The 17432-nt window shown below is 35.1% G+C and overlaps 1 protein-coding gene across 1 annotated transcript in view; it reads right to left on the reverse strand.

Moving 5' to 3' along the window:
* The window catches only part of LOC144448838 (kelch domain-containing protein 3-like), a 95258-nt gene that overhangs the window by 70028 nt on the left and 7798 nt on the right, over positions 1-17432 (reverse strand). Inside the window, exons 2-8 of the mRNA XM_078139149.1 lie at positions 10733-10864; positions 8577-8754; positions 6314-6475; positions 5283-5398; positions 4258-4332; positions 3843-4056; positions 2736-2934 (exon numbers count right to left, since the gene is read on the reverse strand). Of these exons, the coding sequence (XP_077995275.1) occupies positions 2736-2934; positions 3843-4056; positions 4258-4332; positions 5283-5398; positions 6314-6475; positions 8577-8730 (920 nt within the window). The 5' untranslated portion in view covers positions 8731-8754; positions 10733-10864. The remainder of the gene's footprint in view (positions 1-2735; positions 2935-3842; positions 4057-4257; positions 4333-5282; positions 5399-6313; positions 6476-8576; positions 8755-10732; positions 10865-17432) is intronic.

Below are 17432 nucleotides of genomic sequence, written 5' to 3' on the forward strand. Positions count from 1 at the left end.
AAAGCTATCCTATCAGCAATCTAATAAACTGAAACTTTTTGAAATGTTGATATAAGCTATCAATGAATGTTGATGTAATAACACTAACAGTAGGGTGGCATCTCTGAGAGCACATTTTCCTCAACTCATTCTCGCAAACCAGATGCTCGTTAAGAACGTTGCCGTAAAACAGGCCGTGGTTTGCGATGATGCATCAACTTCTTACAGTGTGGTTACATTACCAGTTGCAAAATCAGATTCACAATGGCAGACAATGAGTCCAGTCTCATATTGAGCTTCAGATTTAGTCTCTTTGACACTCCAAACCTGCATACATTTCATTACAAAATTTCTTGAAATGGCCCACTGAGATGCAAAACTAGTTGAGGGATCATAGCATTTTTTGTACACATTCTTTTTTCTGCTGATACTATAACACACACTGTTGAACTGTGAAATTTGTCAAACAATGAAGACGTTTTTGTACACATGTACACCTAACATTGACATGATAAAAGCACTTTTAAATAAGACATTTGGAATTTACCGCTAGTATATGAAACATATTTATTAAACTCATGATGGCAGATGAAAAGGTTAAGTCACTATGGAATACACATACATAGATCGATTTCTGCTATTTTCATTGTACAGACACTTGTAAACACCCAAGTGTATTAAAAGTTGAATTCCGTTGCCCCGAAAGCAAAGCTACATCAAACCCCCAATAGACTTTGCAGTAAAAATTTCCATCTCAACTTTTAACACAAGTCAAAACCAAAATCTATAAACTGACATGTGAATGTGTTTATTCAAGCATACTTGTATCACACAAGGTGTTTCAACAAATTACTGAGGGAAATTGGAATGCACTTTGCTTTAGTAATGATTTGAATGGACTTTGTCATGTTATGCTGATATTTTCAGAGTTCAGCTAGTGTTTGGTCTACCCCGTCCCTCATGGCCATTAAGTTTACACAAAACGATGTAAATCCGGGGAGGATTTTGAAATGAGAACAGAGATACAAGTGAAATCATTTCACTTCAAACAGCCTTGTTTTGATTGACAATTTTTTTTCCTATATTGCGATATTTCATTGTGTGACTCAAGAAAATTTTTACCAATACACCTGGTTCAACAAAAATCTTACCAATACGCCTGCCTGGTTAACAAAAATCTTACTAACACTGTGTTATTTTTTTTTTTTTTTTTTTTTTCACATTTTGATATCATTACCTAAGGTGATTGTTACACTGTAACTTGCAAGTGATGTATTCCTACTGGGGCACTGCTCAAAATATATTACAAAGTAAATGTTACTACATTGTACATGATTTGGTGACAATATGCTCAGAAAATGTAGCAATGTTGTCAGATTTGAAGTGTGTCAGACGACACTGTTTCAGATTAAATGGTTTCAATTATAAAAAAATTTGGACTTCCTGGTTGCCTCTATCTTCATGACATGATGTTTAGAATAATATTGAAATGTACTTGTGGCTTTGTGATGACCATGTATTTTGACAAAGCATCATCACAAACACACAGAAATATCATTGTCGCAAACCATGGCCTCTTTTACGACACCGTCCAAAACGTGCCATCAAGAGCTCTGGTTTGCAAGAATGAGAAATATTATAGATAACTAACCACCAATACCTAGAATTACATACTTGATAAACAAAAGATTTTCAAAATGACCTAATGAGGGCAGCCTTCAATAAATTTGTGCCAGGTTTATCATTGGGCATGATTCAAGGTGATGGATGACCTACACCAGCTACCCTTTGGACATCAGCTGATTAAAATCAAACCACAAAGAACACCAACATTAACATCATAATGGCTACAGGCAAAACATCACTGTAGTATTCAGTTAATGTGGCACATACAAAGAGAGTTTTGATGCTTGAAAAAAAATAAATACACAAAACCTAGATTGCTTGGTGGTCTGAAATTACAATACTTTTGTTTAATGTTCATGCATGCCATTGTTGGCATCAAAAATAGTCTTCTGGCATTGCTAACACAGTTGATGGTATCTTAATAATAGGGGTTTCCTTGCCATTGTAGCATTACATGTATACTGTAGTAGATAAATTGTCAATGAATAGTGTATGTATTATAGCCAAACAGACAGTATGTACACATCATGTTTGAGTTCTACTAATAGCAGGGTGATGGTTAAGTAGTATGCTTATAAATAGAATTCAAGAAATGCACTTTATGTGCTGCACAAAAATGCCTTCCCCCTCTCCTCCCATCCCCTCCCCTCCCCCAGCTTATGCCCCTTTAACACAAACAGAGAATACTAGACTGTACATCATGCTATGTTTACTTACAATATAGTCTCAGTGAGACTTGCTCAAGTCTTTGGCCTTTTTTTCACTCTTTTATTTGAATACAAAATTTGAATACAATTATTCATACGCATGAAACAGTGACCTGAGTAAGGGATTGCGAACAATTGGGTGAACAATAAACCCATGGGAGTCTACTAGTAACCGAGAATAATGTGTGGTTGCAAATAAAGCCTGTGACTTCAACACCAAGAGTACAAAATGGCCTGGTTAGAAATCTGTACCAAAACAGTCTCAAAACCTGTTTAACCTGTTGTAAAACTACGTTGTGACGAGTCTTACAACAAAGATTTACTACACCACTGACTATACCAAGATGCCATTCAGTCACATGACTACCATGTGACTAGGACTGAGTAACCAATGAGAAGAGGCCAATATATGATGGTTCTTACCTTGTACCTCCAAATAGTACCATTTGTTGGCCAACCACACAACAACACTGTCTTCTCCTAGGGCATGGTTTGACAGGACCTCCGGCTTTGATTTCTGTCCACGTCATACTGGTTGGATCTAGTTTATACATGTCATTATAGTGTTTATCTTTAAGGCCGTTGTATCCTCCAAATATGAATATCTGACCATTGTGCAAAACTGTCAACAGAAATAACAGACTAAGCTTTATCGGTTTGAACATTTTAACCTTTTTAAACCTTTAATTCTATTTGACTGAAGTAGCTACTACAAATTACTAGCATAGACAGTGAAGGGATTCATTCCACTGTCTATGGTTCAAGATTGCATTACTGTTAGCCACCTTTGAATTAAAAGAAAGAACATATAACAGTAGCCTCTTGAGGGCACACTATCGAATCATCATATCAGAAATTTGTTTCTTGATATGTGTCACTAGTGAATACACACACACACACACACACACACATACATGCACACACACACACATACACACACACACACACATACACATACATGCACACACACAACATATGAATTTTTTATACATTGATTGTATATATTACAGTATTAAAAGTACATGTACATACAGTGACAAAAAAGTTGTATCACAGGCACAAAGACACATCCAAACACACGCACACACACACACGCATGCACACACGCACACACATAATACATACATACATACATACACACACATACATACACACATACACACATACACACACACATACATACATACATACATACATACATACATACATACATACATACATACATACATACATACATATATGTTTTTCTTGAAAAAGAATATTTATTCGAAATGTCGGATTTAACAGCTATATATACGGACTGGTTTATTAGTTCCTTATGCATTTCTTTCTTTCTACATACATACATACATACATACATACATACATACACAATAACTAAAGTATGTACATACAGTGAGAGCAAAATTGTACCACACAGGCACAAAGACACATCTACATTAACATCCACACCCCCACACACCCCCCCCTCCCACACAAACACCAAAACACTCCAGGACACACACACACACACACACTGATTACACTTACAGGTGGAGTGACTCCGTCTGCCGTCAGGAACAGGTCCTGAGGTGACAGGTTGATACCATGAGTTATCCCTAGTATCAAATACTTGTACTTCATTACAATAAAGTTCCCTGTTAGTATGCCAGGGTCCTTGTACATCAGATCGACCACCAAACACCACCATCAATGAATCTATTGCTATAGCTGTGTGAAAGTCTCTCCAGTAGGCTGGCTCTCCCTGCATCAAACAAACAAACAAAAGATTGAAGAAAAAAATCTTCTATATACTACTTTGCAGTTCCATCATTAGATTGTCAAGCGAATGTGTATTTGAACACAGATATCAATGATGACCACACACTATTAAACTTTTTCCTCTTTCTTGTTATAACAACAGATTTACAAGAAACTGGTAATAATTGATCATCTTCAAACTTACCCTTGTAACACGGAGTAGTTCCCACCTCATAGTGGTCGTATCAAGTCTGTGTACAGTATTGGAGAAACATTCAGACTGCAAGGAAAGGAGAGATAATATGGAGTGATGAATGTAACGACCAGAAAACCTCAGAACCCATATCAATCTAAGCGCTCTTTGACTTTCAGATCTGAAATAAAACACTTGATTCTTTTCATGAGTCCTGATGGCCTTGTTGTGATATAACCATAAGGTATATAAAAATGCAAGGAAAATATAGTTTAATCTTTTTTAAAAGGAAATGCCATTCCAAGAAATAAAGGTACTTTCATAAACTTTGAGTTTTGAAGAGTCATTTTATGATTTCATATCACATAGATTTCCCATAATTACCAAGAAACACCAAATAGGGAACTTGCAATCCAAACTGAGCATGCTCAGACGCAAATGACTATGGGATTATCTGTGGTTATCGTAATACCTAATCTGGAGCTACTGATAAAATTAACCTCCCACAAAGATCAGGGTGACTATGAATTGATCATTCCTGGTTATAAACAATGTAACAATATTGTTTACAATGCTAATTGATTAGTATTTATTATCACATTTCCCATGATTCAACATGTCGGGTTTGCAAGTTTCCTATTGAAACTCTCTTTCACCTTACATTGGTATGTTACCTTATGTGCCTGTGAGCACACGTATATGTATTAGATGAACAATGAGTTTCCATGACTCCTAAGTGCTTCTTACCTTCAGGTAAATTGTTATGAATACTTATTGTTCATCTGATACACATCCATGTCTCTCCAGAACCCAAAGTTTACAGATATACACCATTCCCTGGAGTAGTGTTTCCCTTCAATATGCCACAACTGCATGAACACTCAAAGGGTATTTTCACAACAACTTTCTATACTGCAACAGACTTCTACAGGTGGTCTAATAAACACATTTCTATACACAGTATCAATTTTACAGTTTTCTTTACCTATAAAAGAGGGGAATCGTCATCTAATGAACACAGAACAATTTCTATTTACCTGGTCTTCATATCCTCCAAATATAAAAATATTTTTGTTAATAACACAGGCTGAATGGCCATCTCTTGCTTCAGGTACATCACCACTCACAGATGGACAAGACCACACATTATCAGCTGCAAGGTCAAAGTTCAAAGTCTATAAACATTTGTCATGTCAGATTCTAGCTCAAATACATGGTTGCCAGGACAACAGTGTCAAAGTTCAAATGTTTCATGTTAGTTTTGTTTGTTTACATCATTGCCATACATGTACAGCATAGCTAAGGGACTGTCTTAAAATTTCACATAATTACTTCATTTTAATAGTTGATCAAGACCCCCTTTCCCCAAAACCAAAGTTCACAGGTGTGACATTAGGATGGGTACATGTAAAACAATATTTCATTTGACACAAACTTGTTGATTTAATACTGGTGGCAAAACAAATAGAAAAGACCTTTCCAAAATTTGCCATGGTGGCGCGCTACTTCCTGTCTGTTTGTACTTTGGGGGTATACATGGTATAGGTTACTCAGTTAATCATAGAGTACTACTACTTTCCTCGATGTCTAAACAATATGAAAAACATCCTTGATTTACACTTCTACAGAACACCAAGGGACAAAGCTTGTGAGAAACGGTACTATGAGGTAGTGATACCCCCCCCCCCCCAATTTGAGTGAGGGCGCTGTATTCTCAATTTCCTGTTTGCAGTCTGGAATGGCCTATTGCCAACATACACTTTGTATAAATTGCCACTTTGTATCCAGATGTGTTTGAGTTCAGTCAGTTGCAAGTGATCGCTTTAGTATACTTAACTAAGTAAGTAGAATACTGGGAGCACTTTTTGAATATGCAAGTAACTATTATGCCCAAAAATGTATAAACTCAGTTTGTGTCTCTGTAAACTTCAAGCTTTTCTCTTTTTTTTATCTACACTACCTTTCCTAGAAATTACAAATGTATAATAGGTACATATTGTGGTCTACTTAAAGTGTACTAACCAAGTATGTCATATGAACATAAAAAGAAAATAATCATTGAACTTACATGTGTTATAGCAAAACAGTCTGTTACATGCCCCAATGGAGTCATTTCTTCCTCCCCATAGGTACACTGAATCTCCAACAGCAACAGCTGTATGTCCATATCTCATATATGGTATGGAGTCTGGCATATATGTGTTTGGAAGCTCTGTCCATCTGTATGTCACTATCAAATAAACAACAACAACAACAACAACGACATATTGAGAGTTAGAAGACATGACATGATAAGTATCTATGAAACTGTTAAATAATGTACTTCCTTTTTAGTAGTTCTTTTATGGATAGTTAAATATAAAAACTATGCAAATGTTCACATATAAACAAACAGACAGACACTTCACCATGCCAACTGCACGACCGAACATTAGTTCAGTAAAAATGGCAAAAGTTAGTACATTCCCCTGGCTTTTGGTATGGGGTGTGTTGGAGTAGAGGGTTCTGTTCCAGCGTATATACATAATTATTCTGTTTAAAGGCCCACTTGGTATTAAGCTTAAAATGTAGATTTGAAAAAACAGATGTCTGTCAAAGCTACAGAAAAAGTTGGCCCGGAACGAAAGAATGAGACTATGTAATCGTCATTGCTCAATTGATACGATAACACTAATGTGATGACCCAGAACTGAAACATGGCCCTTTAACCGAGTAAGTAAAACTACAATTGCTACATCACTGCACAAACAACTTTGAGATAATAATGACACAAACAAACACACAGGTGGCCAGACAGACAGACACACATCCCTATCAAAACCTCTCTATTGTAAAAAATTAATTGGTCAAATATCAAAATCTAGGGATACCATGTAACAATGTTACAAAACAACTGCAACGTGCTCACACAGATATCAACTGCACAGAAGTCAATTTTTAGATTCTAGCTTATGTGTTTTTGATAAACAGATGGTATGTTTTTATATCGTAAACTCAATCCCAGGTGAAATAAAGACGACAAAGTCTTCATGAACCCCAGAAATAGTAATGCATTGGGTTCCATAGACCAGGACATAACAATTCTTCTATGATGTAACATAATATGGCTGACATAAAATATACAGGTACATCTACTACCTATTACAAGTCTTCATAGAAAACATAGCCCCCAACTGGTTTGATGTACAATATATTGCAAAGTTATTGTCCAAATTAAAATTTGACCTTGCAGATGAAGCTCTGTGATCAAAAGTCAATATCTAAATAGCAAGCGTACCTCTACAAAACTTCCAAAGATACTGAACGATTTAGTATTTGACCTTGAAGTTGAAGGTCAGGGTCAATGTTTTTAGTATCCAGCTGAAAGCTTAACCCTATGATATACAGTATATGCAGACACTTGAATGGTATCTCTAGATACAAAAGTTCATAAATTATTACGCACTTTGCTCATTGACCTTGAATATGTTGGTCAAGGTCAAAGACCCTGGTACAAAAAGAAAGCTTACCTTTGATAATATGGGTGTAGATATTGAATTGAGCCTTTGTGTATTCAACTACTTGATATATGGGAGGAAGATAAATTTCTGGCTATTTGACCTTGAAAATGGTGGTCAAAGACAATGGTTAAGGCCTCATTAGAAAGCTTAACACACTGACAATGTGAAGGTAGACACTTGAATGGTGTCTGTAATCCTGACCATGAATTAGATTAGTTTCAAGTGAACTATTTCCATGGTCCTCGCCATAATATTTTCTTATTAATTAATGATATTTTCTTTTTGCATTGTTATTATCACTATCAGATGTTTCTGGTGGAAATAAATTCAAATTCAAATTCAAATCAAATCAAATACAGTAGTACTAAAGTCACAAATTAGCCTTATATTGGACTTTTCTTTAAGGTGAATTTAACAAGCTTGTGCTAAAAAGGGAACACATTTACTGGGATATATTCTCCTTTTGGCTATTCTGTACTGTAGTACATGTACTTGCAAACTACTTAATACATGCAAGATGCAAGCAAAGCCAGTGTCATCATAAATATTCACAGCTAACAATATTCTTGTCATTACGATAGATAGTTTCTGGTTCTATCCAGAGAGGGCGCTGTATACATTCAATGTACTGGCAATGTGAACAGAAGACATCGATTGGTCTAAAACTTACACCTATCAAATACATAGACATTGATTGGTCTAAAACTTAACCATACCAAAATACATGGACATTAATTGGCCTAAAACTTATACCCATCAAATACACACATACTGATTGGTCTAAAACTTACCCATATCAAATACACAGACGTTGATTGGTCTAAAACTTACCCATATCAAATACATGGACATCAATTGGACGTAGAGTTTCGTAATCATCCCCGGTGCAATAACCACCAAATGTAAATATTTTATCTCCTAATGCAACAGCTGCATGATTCACACGACGAGGTCCTCCCTCCAGGTGGACTACCCACTGCAACATGGTTGAACTACTGTGTGTCTAGTTCTGTGAACACAACAAAATATGAGTATACCATCTCAAAGCAGTGGAAGAGAGGGACAGTTGCTTTTTGTTTCTTTCATGAGATGAACAGACAGGTATTCGAATCATCGCTGTCATATAATACCTACTAAACCTTGGAAAATTGATTTCATAAGTGTTTTGTTTGCCAGCCTAAAATCTTTATATAGGTACAGATAAATTACTGGTAGGTGTTATATATATATATATATATATATATATATCTGTGGCTTATTATCTGGGGCTTGTTAAGTAATTACAAATTGTGTAACATATATTCTACTGGTAAGGGCATGGCAGCCCTGGGTGAGACTACATTTTATCAGTAACTGGTCGCATTATTGTTTACACTCTATAGTCTACATAGCAAGTAGTGTTCTTGTTAAAAGGAAGAATGCCAGGAGGAATTCAATGTGAATTGTCACAATCCCTCCACTATATTGAAGAAAATCTGACATTGTTTGCATTACAATAATTCCATTGCCTCCGTCTTATTTAACACTTTAACCAAAAACTTCTCATTTACACTCACTACATGTAAGTAATAAGATAAGATAACGCATGTATCACCATCAAACAACAAAGCAATAAGACTGGTAGGTTTTTACTTTTAAGTCTGTCACACACACACACACACACACACACACACACAAACACACACACACACACACACACACACACACACACACACACATACACACACCTCAGTTCAGTTGTTCTAAAAATTCACCACTGCCATGCACAATGTATATGTATGTGTATGATGCAGTTAAAAGTTATCTGTAGGCCAAATCTGTGAGATTACAAGCCAAATCTGTGAGATTACAAGCCAAATCTGTGAGATTACAAGCCCAAAAATGTGTTGACAGTTATGTGTCATTTCTATCAATCTCATCAATTTCCACAAACTTGTGAAAACACAGAATTGTTACATGGTTGCAAGTGATGGTTAAGTACATGTATCCACCAGTAAGTAGAATACGGAGTCTGAATACCTGTTAATATGCAGGAAAAAATGACATCACCAAACATATAAAGTCAGATTATGCCCCTTTAAACAGCAATACTGACAATAATACCTAATAACAATGTATGTAAGATACACATACACATGTAGTACTTTCCCACACTGTGCTAAAAGTATTTTATGGCTATTACCCTGGTACACACATACCAACACAATAGCATATTTACATACATACAATGTATACATGTAACTCCCTGTCTAAGCAGCCTACAATCCACTACAGCTTCTGTACACACATAGGACTACACCTTCCACTCTAGTCTACCAAATCCTAAGTACATGAATGGTTGACTGAGGTACAATCATGCCATCATGGTTTATATCTTTGCCAAAGAACTGTAGCCATTCAGAAACAAATGGCAGCAACGAGGGTCGACCCAACTAGACTCTCTCACAGTCCTCGGAGCTTCACTTTACTAAAGTTGACACTAAATGAATTATTTTGTATGTACTGATTCCATCTACATAACGTACTATATAACTGTACTCGAATATCCTTGTACTGTGCGCCCTCATCGACCACATAGAGATAACTATTTATTGACCTGTGACAGCGATGCTCGGTGTTTTCTCGAAGCCCTCTGAGCCCACGGAGCTTTGCAGTCACACGTCAACGAATGGTTATCTCTATCATGGTCAATGAGGGCGTACAGTACAAGGATATTCAAGTACGGTTATATAGCTGGTATTGGTACATACTAAATAATTCGTTTAGCTTTAATTTTAGTAAAGCGAAGCTCCGAGGACTGTCAAAGAGTCTATGACCCAGCAAGTTATAGATTTGAAGCAGTCCGCTTTAAACATTCAATCACCAATGCAATGTATTGTGAAATTACACACTGACTGGATAGGAAATTTTTGTGAATTATTTCCATCACATCTTTCAGTATCGCACCGACATTTCTGAAACACGATAAAACCAAAGGAACCACCTACCTTTGAGATATTTCAGTCTTTCCTACGACAGGATGTCCTGGGTACAATATAAACCCAATTTTCATTAAAATGTTTTCTTCTATCAAAACAACCCACAGCAATAAAGAGATGTGATGCTGGTTAGATCAGCTGCTGTTAACAGAAAATAAAATTGATAACGTTGAATTTCATATTTTGTAAAAAAAAATGTTTCCTTCCTGCAAAAAACAAAAACAAAAGCAAAAAAGTAACACACATAATGCTTCGCTATATTAGCTGCTGCAAACAGCAAAACAAGTGACACACACACAAAAAAACCCTCGCAAAATTAGATACATGTACAATGTATCACATTTCATTATGTTTTCAGTCTGTAGGTAAAATCTACCTGAGTTCCTCAGTTATTTGTCATGGTTTACAAAGTAGATTGTGTACACTGCTGTATGGGCTACTTTTACCAGATTTCACTCCTCACTCACTGTTGTTACCTGGTTTCCAAAACCATGGAAAAAAGGCTGATGATGGATAATATTCAAGGCTGTAAAACAGGTGAAAGTCGAGTACAACAAGGCTATCTATTACATATACATGAGCATAATTTGTAAGTGGGTGGTTATGGCACTTATGTAACACTCAAATGTCTGGATTCAATTCAATAAATCTGTAGAGAGATGGCTGCCACAAAATGTCAGTGTGTCGTCCTACATGTACGTACATGTATGTAATAATGTAACAAGTTATGATGACTACAATTTTGTCAATTTTTTCCTGTAGCTCAAAGCATCAAATTTTCACTCTACAACGCACACCAATCCCAAAGTAAAAACAGATTTGTGTGAAGTACATGAATGGCATTTACATCCTACACAAATCTAGATGAACAAATTCACAAAAAAAAATGGGGACTAAATTCCGATATATACCCTGGTCGTTCTACATCAAGACAACACATACATCTATGTCAGTTAATCTGCAATACTGGAAATACAAGTCAAATGTTCATTAGCCATTTTTTTGCAGATTTTTCATAAATTATGCTTGCAGTTGCATACATGTAGGTACAATCATACATGTATCATCTTATTTTTGTTTTGTTTTGTTAACTACTATTATTACTGTAGTTATATATTAACTCGTTTGCTTTAGCACCAAAATACATTTTGTACTTAATGCAGAAAATCCAATGAAGAAATGTAGTTTTCACAAGAAAGACAAGAAAATATAATTACTAGTATTATTAGATATTCTTGTCCAGTACATGTACTTGTACTACATTTGTAGTTGAGTCAGAAATAAGTATCAAAACCGTGTGTTTGTCAAGGGTACAAACTGGACATTTTGGTGGCAAATTCATTAATAAAAGTCACTGTTTTGCTGTTCAAATCAACATGGCTAAAACAGTAACAGAGTAAGAATTGTAGGTGTAATAATTTGTCAAATTTGACAATACGAATTAATGTATAATGTGTCACAGAAATAAACATCTTACATTTTGTTTGTTACTTTTTCCATGAAAACTTAAACCCACTCTTAGTTAAAAAAACCAAGGAAAAAAATCAGCTGTCACCATAGAAACATTTTAAAATAGACGCATCAAAATGAACATAATAAAAAATTGAGCTAGTTTTACCAAATCCAATAAATGGCCACAAAATCATCAAATTTCCTGAAGATACAAATCCTTGAATTTGTTTTAATATTTCAAAATGACAAGGAGAAAGATTTCATTTGGTAAAATTAGGACTAACAGCTTGAAGAACTTTGATTTTGAAGGAAATTGATCCCTGAGGGGCATTCTACATTAAGATGTACTACACTGTTGCACTTGACCATTTTTTTTAAATAAAACTGTTTTGTTACATGTAGATATAATGGCTTCCGCTCAATACTATACACCCTGAGGTGTATTGATTTATCTACATCTATATGTAAACTTGTACATGTAGCTGTACACATATTAAACATGGTAAGAAAACATAGTGATTTTGTAAATTTTACGGAACTAAAAACAATGCCTCCGTTGACCAGGACACGTCAAATTTGCACACAAAATGTAATCATTCTCAAGATACACCTGGCAATAATACACATGTACACAGCAGTCACTGTGACTGAGAGTATGACCTACATTGTACACTTGATATCGAATATTTAATGAGCACTACCATATATAGGTATCAAGGCAGGTCAAACTAACATGCCCCCCCCCCCCCCCCCCCCCCCGATTCAAAATAAGCTTTCAAAATGATTTCAACCTATCACCACACCACACTACCTACAGATATTATAATGATTGACCACTAATTAACAGATACAATTGTCTAATTATAAGTAATCAAATTATTTTTAGCAAGTACATCTTTGGTTGTGTGATGAAAACAACATTTCCAAGTTGTAGGTTTTTAATAACATAATCTAAAGCCAATGTGTTTTGGTACAACAATGAAACTACAATAGACATTTTGGGAAGGCTGACCCCCAAGTTTTTGTACAATAACGTGTATTCATTACTATCCCATACGTAACCACAGAACATTCGCATTTATTCTGAAATTTCTAGCCCTATACATATTGATACACACTATTTGCTGCCCCCCCCCCTTTCTCCCATACTTCACATGAATCAGACAACATCACAACACTACCAAATACAATATACCTACATATACTGTATACCCATTTCATAATCCTAACACAATGATTCACTACTGTAACTCACCTTGTCAAATTATCAAAATTGATATTTCATATCTTGAAACCCAAAATATCTTTCTAACAGAAAATATATAGGATATCTCGATTGGCAGAGACAAACATAGAAATAGTGTTTAATATGCATGATGTCATCTTCATACGCAAGTCATGAATAATTTAAATTACATATCGTCTTTCCTCCTACGGCTTACAGTTTATATTTAAGTATTATATCCATGTATCAGTACTTTGAAATTGATAGTTCAACCAACCGAGAACTAAAATCCTCCCACAAAAGACATTTTAAACTTCTTTTTAAAAAAAACTTTATATATGTATATGTATATACATATATGTATTCTACAGGAAGCGTTAGCGATTTTGCACAAAAAAATGAGCACATCTACTTAGAGTGTATACAATGTAGTGTACAACATTGTACATGTACATACATGTACATTGTAGCTGTTTTCTGTTGTACATTCAAACCTGTGTATAGCAGACACCCACGGAGCCCAGACTGACACAGTCGTCATAGGGAGGTGTTTGTTCTATCATGGGTTGTTAATTTACAATGTATATGAAAATCAATGCAAATAATATCAATCACATTCTATATATGAAATGATATCAATTTATCCATAACTAGTACATGATCATACATGTATGCTCACATTACAGTCGACTGTAAGATACATTTTGTACATGTACATGTACGTCCTGCTGTTCACCCTATCAGGCTTCTTAATGATGAGTGCTGGCTGATACATGTACTTAGCGTAGCATGAACGTCTATATCTTACAGACTGACATTACGGGTACCCAAGTCACTTCTACATGTAGTCTGACTTAAAGGCCAATGATTCAATCCCTGGTTATTGCATTAGTGTTATCTTATTAACAGTTGAGCTATAAGATTATTGTTTTGTTCTGGACCACCTTTTTTCTATAGCTCTGCCAGACAACTGAATTTCAACCTAAATTGTACTCCTAATCAGAACTGTGCCTTTACATGTACATGTAAGCCATGATACTAGTAAAACACAAGAACTGTTTTTTGGGGGGGGTTCCCATGTCATTTTACCTAGGTTCCCAAACAAAATTACCATAGACTCTATGGGGAAACACTGCTATTTTTACCCCTTTCCCATTTCTGTTACAGGGGTTCCCCACCTTACTGTAGCAAAAACACTGCCTAGTATAAAGTTACTGTACAATGTAACCAAACTCTGAGCCTACTTAAATTATTCACTTTTTTTCAAAATCAGTTAATTACATAAAAGGGTAAGACTACAACAAGTACTAAATACTTAAAAATAGTACATCAATTGTTTTGTCAAGTGTCATAAATACTTCACTTTTTTAGTTTAAAATGATTTTTTTTACCTTATATTATAATATAAAATGAATTGATCATGGCATTAGCTCAAAGCAAAATACATAGAAACAATATCACAAAACTACAATCAGTAAAGACAGTACCAGGTAATGACATTCACTGTACAGGTAGATACAAGTAAGTGCTGTATTTAATGTGGTCTCCCTTATTGTGTTCTTGGTGCATACCTACTACGGATCCACATATTGTTATAAACTTGAAGGACAAAAGAAACAAAATCTTCAAGCAAAAAACGACTAAAAGCTTACACATCTGGAATATTTTCAGTTTCAGTTTATGGTTAACATGTCATGGGAGTTAGTGGACATCTGGGGAGAGCAGAACTGTCTGACTTAAATTAAGTCAATTCTCCTGTCCCCATATCAATGATTCGATTTCAAATTGATTCCAAATTCCATGTGGGAATAGTGTACCTCTACATCATGTAGCCCACAGTTTTTATAGCTTATTCATTTTCCTTTGTTTTTAATATCATTGCTATATAAACAAATTTTTTTTTTTAAATGGCGCCAATGGCCTTGTAGCAAAACTGAGTATACTTTAATTCACAATTTCAATGTCACCTTGATAGCTTGCAAAACCCACAATTCTCTGTACTTTTCTAGTACAGACGTTGGTTCATGGCTAATTTGAATAATTTGAAAATTTTTATTGACTCTTCTTTTCAGAGAAATCACGCGATGCAGAGATGGTGAAAGTAACTTTTTCGTGACTTTTACATCAACTAAAGCAGCTAGGATAAAACAGGCGTCGTCTTTGTTCCCTTTTAAAACTGGAACTATATGTCATTCCTAATTAAATATGACCACATGGTTTGAACAATGGGGATGATGAAAAGTACTATAACTTTATTTGCCTCTACAGTGGAATTAAATCTAATTTTAAATCAGAACAAGGGAACATAATGTTCATGAGGGTCATTTACATAATTTTCTCTTCTATCATTTCGTTTCACCCATAAGTACTGTTTGTCAGGATTTTCATATTCTGTATAGACTGTTAGAATGGGGTCATTACATATATTACATGTACATGTACCTTACAATAGGGTTACAAGTATTCAGGCATCGTGTATTTCAGGATGCTTCAGATCTGTATATGTTGTAATCCACTATCTAGGGAGACATTATGTACATTACTTGGTCAATTCCAAATCTGCATTATTTTCATTAGGCAAAAAAAAAATAATTGTGTGTTTCCAATAACATATCTACATGTAGAGAATATGTAGATACAACATGTAGGTAGGTCAGGATTTTATTTTATTTCATTTTTATCTTTTTAGTTGTTTTTATTTTTTGCTTTGACCCAAAATTAAATGCAATGTCAGTCAGATTCAGAATACCCAGTCTCTTCTGTGATACTTTGATGAAATGTGAACAGACATCACTGGGGAAAGAAAACAGACGTAGTCATACTACATGATGAAGGGCAAGATCACAAAGAATTTCTTCTCTTTCTGTTTCAAATGTTTAAGAAAAGGTTTAGGGTCGGTCAGGTTATCGGAAACACACAATCTTTTTTTTGTTATTTGGCCTTAGCTAAAATGTTTGTAGAGTTCAGTGAAGAATAACCAGGGCTACATGTACCTATCACCAGTAATTTTCTGAAGTCTATCAAGATATACAATCTATGATAAAAAATATTACATGTCTACATGTTATTGGGAAGAAGTCTCAATCGACATGTGTGGACCATTTCCATCCGGCAACCATCTACTTGTCGTAAGTGACAACTCTATACACATTCATCTTAAAAGACTTTACACTGTGTATTAGACATAGACCATATCCACTCTAACTATGCCTAAATCACCTTAAGATAACTTGACAAGACTATTTATCCAAAGGTAATGAGGACTTAATTTATCTGAATATTCATGACTGTTTATCTAAAGGTAATATGAGTCATGAATATTCAGTGTTCATCTAACAAATATGCAGCCTGCCAAGTACATGTACAATGAGGCAACAGTAGACTACTATGAGAACAATGAAGGTGAAATGACAGGTTTCAATTTCGTGTTTCTGTTGCTGTGCAATCACATGAAATTTACATGATGTGAAATCATAACATTACTTTCCAGAAGCCAAAGTTTAGGAAAATACCTGCATTTCCTGGAGTGGTATTCTCCAGAATTCAAGGTTTATGAAAATACTTGCATTTCGTGGAGTGGAACGTAGTATTCCCCTTTATTTGCAATTTGTAGAAGTACTCTTACAAGTCAGATAGTCCATGTGATTGCTTGTGATTAATGTGCTACATCATCTGTCTTGCATAATTTATCATCTACACATCCTTGGAAACATCTCATTTAAATTTCAGACATATCAACCCTGTATTTTTTGAGGTCAAGTGTTTTACCAATATCACCATGTTTTTGACCCAAACCACATAATCTATGGTGCATTATCAATAATCATTTTGATTTGAACGATTTCACACCTCCGAGTACATTTTTAAACATCTCAATTTGTCATATGCGTCATGATTTCAGAAAACATTGACAAAGCCATGGTGGATACCTAGTGAAAGCTTTGGTGAGCTAATTGAAAATTTCAGTGTAATACAAAGTTAAATTCATGATCTTTAATATGCCATTCTTTTTTTACTCATTGAGTATCATTC

This window comes from Glandiceps talaboti, chromosome 2, assembly GCF_964340395.1.
Source record: "Glandiceps talaboti chromosome 2, keGlaTala1.1, whole genome shotgun sequence".
Classification (NCBI taxonomy): domain Eukaryota; kingdom Metazoa; phylum Hemichordata; class Enteropneusta; family Spengelidae; genus Glandiceps; species Glandiceps talaboti.